Raw genomic sequence first — 7,819 nt, 5'->3', positions numbered from 1 at the left:
TCACTTCGTACTTCCGGAGTACTAACGTGAGACAAACAAGTTCCGCCCGCCCGGCCTCCTTCGGAGTTAAGGCTGTTACGGTAGCTATCTGACAAAGTGGCTAGCTAAGTAATTAAGAGAATTTCCATTTTTCTTCGAGTATGCATTTATTAGGCAAATATTTTAGATGTTTACCGTATTTGCCTTAGTACAACAGCAGATGAACAATATGGCCATTGAACATCTTGGAATCAGATGTTTCTAACTATCGAGGTGTACCTTAAACGTGAAAATAGCACTGATAATCCGTGAATGTACTGCATGTCATGGGCAACTGCCTAGCTCAGAGCTAGTTCGAATTTGTTGCGAATAAGGGCACCTGTAACAGTTACTTTATCTTACCATGAATTTTTCGACTGCAAAGAATGAAATTATACGTTTGCTTTCTCGAGTAGATGTTTGTGAACTTCCAAAACTGATTAAATGGATGAGGAATTCAGGTAAAGTGGTTCACGTTATCGTAGTTTGTTAGCTAACTGCATCTAGTGAGGGTAAGATCTAACTTGCTAAAGTTTTAATTCGTTAGCTAAAGATAGCAATTTGAGTCTTCAGCCAGCCACGTACAGGTAGTGACTATTATTAATTACCATATAGCATGTTACGTGTTATGCATGTATTACCTACATAAGTAATATTATTAACATAAATAGCTCTTTCAACGTGATGGTTACCTACCTAACAAATGATTGCGTTGGTATTGGATAGATTACAAACATAGTATTTGTTGCATGCTGTCACATTCTTAATAGTATTGCCCACATTATTTTAAGGCAAAATACATTGTAGGGTTGAGAAGCGCACTTAACATGATCATCATAGACTGTGGCAGCTCAGAGTTTTTTTTTTGTGTTGTCTAAGATAAAGACAAAGCCAAATCAAGCATGTTTCGACAGTAACACTTATTTAAAATATAGTTGGAAAGTAGTAGTAATTATAAAACATAATATTGTAATGACATATTGAAATGCATATTATGAACAATGGACAAGAAAGACATTTGATGCCTTTTAGACCTACTAATGGGTCAAGTGAATTTTCTCTCATTGAGTGGTCTTGTAGTGATAGTGTTGAGATAAGGCCTGTTATCATGGAGCATCCTTTAGAAATCTGTTTTTGTGCCTTTAGTTTGCTTCTTCCCTAGGCAGGAGGATGGCAGTGGTATGATAGCACCTTCCCTGAAGGCTTTCTGTGTCTTTAAAAAGATGAAAAGTTAGGAAAATCTACACACAGGAGGGGCATATTCTGTTGCAGATGTCTGCAATGAGACATCTGGTGGATGATCTATATCTCTGTCCACACTCAGTAGAGTCTTGGTTGAGCGCTCTTTCACATGTGAAACAAGTGGTTTAATAGGTTTGCTTCCATTTATGGAAGTCAGTGAAATTTGACACACATCTGAAGTCTGGTTAGCATGCAGGAACAAATTTCAGTCAAACTCTGGTTTAACATTGGTAATGATAAATGTAATAAGATGGTCTGGGTTTCCCCATCAAAACAGTGATGTATATGAATGTGGACAATATTAGGATTATGTTAGGTGTGCTTGTGTTAACCCCCAGTGGTTGCATTGTTTTGTGTTTAGAAGAGTTGGATGATTTTTTCGTTGACAATGAGAAGGTTTTACTCCAGAGCATTGCAGAAGACCTCAGGACTTGTTTGCCATTGGATGCTATGTTACCCTCAGAATCCCTGGCCATAGGGAAGGTGAGTGCTGGTTTTTCTATTGGTTCCCCTTTGGATTCACTTAACATGGAGCATGAGCCAGGGAGTAAGGTTGCAGTCACACAGAACACAGTCAGAAGTCTGTCATGACATGTCAAAGTTGTGTACAAAGAACCACCTGTTCAAAAGAATTCAAATGATTTATCTTTATCCTAAAACCTTTTCTGACTGAAAATGAGTGGAGAAAACATACAGTGCCTTTGTAACACTTGATGGCAAAAAGTGTTGATTTATTCCATTAATCAGACATGTTCATGCTTTTCCAATGGAGATCCAATGTCAGAGATCCCTCTGGGTAGAGCTGAAATTTCCCTATATGAGATTGCTCTTCAGCTGTGTGTGACCAGCACTGCTCTTACTAACAGCTCCATGGCATGACTTCTTCCCCAGACCCAGCAGAACCCCAAGCCCACTGTGCATGTGGATGCTTTCCTGTACGACGACGAGACCGTAGATTCTCTTTGTGAGGAAGGCAAGATGAGCCGGGACTACTGCCTGCAGTGTGGGTCACACAGCACTGCTCCTCTTGGTAGGTCCACCCCTGCTGTTGCAAATATAGATATGGAAGGAGTGGATCAGGCCAACGCATCAAAAGCAGCATTCACCTGCTCTGATCTGCATGGTAGTTCAGTTGACATATTGGTCAGGTTGGGTGTATATGTGGTAGAAGCTGCCCTGCCTTTGGGGTGGGTTCGACAACGTCAGATTCCACAGTCTGTGCTGGATGGGGAGACAGATGACAGTGAAGATGGAACATTAAGCTTGGAATTTTTTTTGTCTGTTGGTTCAAAGGTCACAGTGCCATTTTGCCTGGTCAAACACTTCTATGCATGTAGGAGTGTGTAATCATTACATTACTTTATTGTCATGTAATAGATGCTCCTATCCAGAGCTACTTACATAGGTGACAATTATAACCATTTATACTGCTTGACTGCTTATGCTGCAAGGTACTTAACCTGCCAGTTGTGGTTTAAGTACCTTGCCCAAGGGTACAACAGCAGTGCCCCAGCAGGGAATCGAACCAGCAAGTTTTCAGTTATGAGCCCAGCTCCTTACCACTATGCCACACGACTGCCCACATTTCATTCATTCAGAATGATGAGTTATCATATATATGTAAGTGGCAAAGTGCACAAAGAGTTGTTAGAGCAAAATTTTGTTAGCCAGTGTACCCATTAATGTGAATGGCATTGCTCTAATCGAGGTCATGAGTGTTCTTCATGTGCTTGTTATTATAACCACACTGCCTTCACCACAGGGTTTATTTCTCACTCTTTCTCTGCTTTGGAGCTCCGCTTCCTGTTCCAGCATGTTCTCCCAGACCTCACAGGAAGAGTGCTGGTGGACGTGGGCTCCCGGCTGGGGGCGGTACTCTATGCGGTAAGACACAGCTAATCCCATACATTGGGCCTCTCTTTCATATCCATGGTGTTTGGCAGAGGGGTTCCCAGAAAGAGACTGAATGTCTTTCTATGGTATGCCCAGGCATTGCTCAGAGACAGTGATGAGATAGCAACAACAGTTCTGATTTATTCTGTGCTGTTACCACGTCATGTGGGAAACACGCAAACCCTGTTTTCCCTGTTCAAGTCAGGTGGCTTGTACTCATACACTATTCATCATAAGGCTGATACCCATGGCCTTTTTAATGAGAAAACATCAAAGGTCATGAACCCCCATTATGTATGATTACCACAGAGTTTGTCATGAAACCACAGAAACAAATTAGCTTGTTTTAAAGGTTTTATTAAAAATAGCTTTGGTGTGGATTCCTGTTATTGTAAGGTGAGAAAGAACACACACATGTATAAAATGGTGGTGGACTCATAATTTAAGATAAATTAAATCATAAATAATAATGTGGTCCTTTGCGGTAGAAACACATTAGCAAATCAGTGCAAACTTCTGTTGGAATTTTAGCAAGAAATCTCAAAGCTGGAATGTATGACAGTGTTACAGCAGTTGACAACACTTTTTTAGCACTTTTACAAAAAGGTTCTAAATGCCGTAGATATTATATGAGATTCTTAGGTTGTCGCTTTGCAGTCTTCAGCCTTATACGGTACTGTTATTATTATTTGCATAGTTCTGTTGTCTCATTATTATTTTGAATGTATTTTTGTTCTAAAGCTCTTTGATCTTCCATCTAACATAATGTTTTCACCACATTTCTGTAACGTAATAGCAATGCCGTTGCAACATTGTCAGAATGTAACCTCCCAGCTAGCAAGTTGTCTTTGACATGGGAGTGGCTGAATATCTCAGGTTCTGCTCTGCAGGCTGCCAGGATGCTCCTGTAATGAAAGGCACTGTACACTCCTGCTTTGTGTGGTTGTGCATCAGGGTCACCTGTACAGCTCAGCAGCTCAGCTTGTGGGGGTGGAGATTAGTGCTGAATTCATCCAGCTTCAGAAGATGGTTGTGGAGAAGTACGGCTTCACTGACCGAATCCAGGTAGGGACTCCTCCATTACTGTCAGAATGCAGGTGTATCTCTTACTGTCTGTTTGAATACAGGTTTATTGTCAATGGAGATATACTGCAGGTATTTTACCTGTGTTGTCAGTGTGGATAGAAATGCTTTTGCCTGAACTGTCAGTGTGGATACAGTTGTTCACTGATACTGTTATTTACAGTTACTGTTTTTTCTTCTGGTGTATTTCCAATAATGCACTTAGGTCACACATGCAGACATCCGCACCCAAGCCTCCCTCCTTCAGAACGCTGATGTTGTTGTTATGAACAATGTGTTTGAGTATTTCCTGGAATCCAAAGACCAAATCGGGTAATGGCATGACTTGCTCAAAGTATTGACACAGAGACTGGCTTCCTACTCTAGTATCATTAGCATGTGCTATATCCACAATGTAGTCTTCATGGGAAATGTATGACCACAGAGAGCAACATTGTATTCCCTGGTGAGGTATAGGGTTGTGTACCAAAACCTGGTGCCAATATTCAATTTCAGGTTCAAAATTACCTTAGCAATAAAAAGCCGTTCTTTAATGTTGTCGACCGTTGTTTTGTGCTTTTTTTTTAACCCTTTCGCACGTAACTTATTTTATGCTATGTAGCGCGGTTATTACATGACATAGTTCATTATGTTTTCATTAGCGTTATTAAGATTCTCGTAGTTTTCACCACCGCATTCGCTATATATTTTTATGTTAAATCGCTGTTTCCTCAAAGCTAGAATTAGCTAGAATTTTTCCAATTTAGTGTTCTAATCGCACCCATTTTAGCATACGCGCTAAACGGCTAATCACACCGATGTGACCATATGCGTGAAAGGGTCAAGTATCAGTTCAGGCACGGTTTAGGCACCGGTACCCAACCCTAGTGAGGTATCATGCTGTGAGTCACTGCCCAGCTTGTGATGATGTGTACTGTAATTACACACTGTCCCTGGGTTACAAATCACGACACAGGTAAAACTGATGTTATGTGAACCCCCTTAAAATACAAAAAAGCAAATGTAAAAAAAATACTAGCGCATACGGAAACACTGCCTACTGTATTTGTGAGATATACAGTGTAATAATACTGTAATGAGTATAGCATGCATCAGAGTGAGGTTGGTGGCGGAATATATTATTAAGAGTCAAGAGTAAAATCTGATTTGCATAGAATCTGAGTTGCATTGAAACTTCCAGAACGAGTTCAGTATACTCCATGCATAGTGCTTAGCCTGAAGGGCTCCTTCATTTCACTTCCTCAGGTCATGGCACTGCATCAGCCAGAATGTGAGGAAGAAAGGTGCATTACTGGTCACTGTGCCCAGTGTACAGGAGGCTATTGCTGCATTACCAGGCAACAACGTAAGTACAGGCAGCCCTCATAATGTCAACACTACAAAAGAATGGTCCAGGCAGTAACTGTAGTACTTGAGAACTCCCATAGTATCACCACAATAAATGTATCAGGGAGTAACTTTAGTACTTGACAACCCACACAATATCACCCTCACAAAAGAAATAGGCCAGAGAATAACTTAAGTACAGCGAAACCTCTTAATGTCACTACCGCAAAAGAAATGGATTGCTTGATAGGTAAAATCAGCCATTTACAAACATCCATACATAAATCTACCTGAAAATGACTGAGATGTAGGGAAGGTTTTTTTTTATAATAAACTACCATATGAAACACAAAGTGAATTTTGATACTCTATTGCTCCAGTTAAAAATCAATTTAAATGTAGAATTGATGTTTGAGCATTATGATTTTTTGATATCCCATCTTGATGTAATTTACTTTTAATCCATCTTATAACACAACAGAACATATCTTTCACCAGGGGCTGCTGAGCCTAATTATCTGCACAGATGCATTCAGTAGTGTTCTAACAAACTCAGTGAGGCAACCTTTTATATTTGTGTCCTGTTGTTCCTGTAGGGGGTGATAGACATCCACGAATGGCTGGAGGAGGTGCCCGTAAACTACGATGTCTACCTGGGAAGGGACACAGACACCGACTTGTTTAAACAGATCCATCTCTACAGAGTACTGTAGCTTTGGAAACACAGGAAATGAACCGTGCACTGGACATCCACTGGCCTGGGGTAGAAAGCAAGAACAGAGTTTCTAGGGCAAGAATAAGATGATGAACAATCATGGCGGAAAGCACATGGCAGCATTTCACTTAAGGGTGTTAGGTGAGGTGTTTTTGCACAGCAGTGTCTTGAGGAACTGAAGAATCGTAGAAGAGGTTATCAGCCATGTTGAAACTGGAAATCTTTGACTCCTCTGGGTGCTTCTTGACTCATCATCTCGGGGTTCATGTCCTACTTGGTTTTGTCAGTCCTGACAGCAGCACCATACACAAAGTGATGTCTTGGTCATACTATATGCTTCTTCCATGAAATTAATGTTTAGATGAACTCCAAATGCTCAGCCACTTTTCTTTGTGCCAACACACAAGAAGATGTGCGTTCATGAATGAGAAGCACGGCTTTCTGAAAATATATTCTTTCCATTAAGTCAATATGTACTTGAAACCAAGGTGTACAATTCAGGTATATGTAGCAAGCAGTCATCCGAGATGATGACTTGGCGCAACTGATGAAATGTTCACCTTGGCTTTGATTTTCCAAACACTGTTCCCTTTTTCCATAGGGCTTGTGGTGAATTTGAAGCACGGTGTGGGCATGTTTGTTAAATCCTGGCATAGCTGACTTTTACGTTGTCAGGAACAGCCCCAAGTTAGCTTGCGTCTGGAAACTCATAAGTCATAAAGCATCGCCTAAAGGCCCTTTAAAAGACATTCAAGCTGCATAGTTAGTGGTTGGTTTTACTGTGCTGCCTGCCTTACTCAGATGTGTGCATGGATTGCCAAACCTTTGAGAAATGGCTCCCATGATTCACCCTGTGACTCTCAAAAGTGTCTTCACCAAGCGTGTGTAATCTTAGTGTTAAACAAAGTCAAGCTGGTAACAGTGTCTGCATATTTAATCTTACCGTCAGTGTGGCTACTAGCATGACAGGTTGAAGTGGACCTTGGGTTATGTTATGATCTGCTTAAGGAGCCAGTGATTACTGCCTTCTGTTCCAAGACCTTTTTTTTTTTTTAAATATTCCAAGACTTTCACATTTTTTTTCAAACTATGTATTCAACACTTTATTACATGAATTAATACAATACAGTAATATAATTGTCTCTATTTGTTTAATAGGCTAATTTGCTCTCTGGTATTGTTTTTATTGAAGTGAATAAGATTTGACTGTGTGACACTGTGTGATCCAATAACAGAGCAGGAAAGTCAGGAAGTCTTCCTTTTCTTTTCTCTCTGTCAAGGATCTTTCAAGGAGACTTGCGTGTCTCATTTATTGGCTGGTTTGACCTGTTCATTTGATTGGATTGTCAGTTTGAGTTGTAGAAGTCTTCCCAGCAATCACTATTTGTACACTAAATTATTGCTTTAATTCTAGTACTATGTATTTCATATGGCCATGTTTTCACTTTTTGCTGGTTATTGTAAAAGAGCAGGGCTTCTCATTTAACTCTCCTGCTTAGGTCGTGCTGAAAACTCTCTATAATGAGATGGCTGGTAAATAGT

General features: G+C 40.3%; 1 protein-coding gene across 1 annotated transcript; it reads left to right on the top strand.

Moving 5' to 3' along the window:
* Positions 1-39: 39 nt before the first annotated feature.
* zgc:109986 (uncharacterized protein LOC553566 homolog) lies at positions 40-7,309 on the top strand. Its single transcript, XM_036542798.1, has 8 exons — positions 40-479; positions 1,622-1,743; positions 2,152-2,290; positions 3,023-3,144; positions 4,108-4,218; positions 4,442-4,548; positions 5,482-5,581; positions 6,159-7,309. The coding sequence occupies exons 1-8, from the start codon at positions 383-385 to the stop codon at positions 6,273-6,275; spliced, it is 915 nt and encodes a 304-aa protein (XP_036398691.1). The 5' UTR covers positions 40-382; the 3' UTR covers positions 6,276-7,309.
* Positions 7,310-7,819: the final 510 nt, after the last annotated feature.

Source organism: Megalops cyprinoides, chromosome 12 (genome assembly GCF_013368585.1).
Source record: "Megalops cyprinoides isolate fMegCyp1 chromosome 12, fMegCyp1.pri, whole genome shotgun sequence".
Lineage (NCBI taxonomy): Eukaryota > Metazoa > Chordata > Actinopteri > Elopiformes > Megalopidae > Megalops > Megalops cyprinoides.
This window is presented reverse-complemented; position numbering and strand designations above follow the sequence as displayed.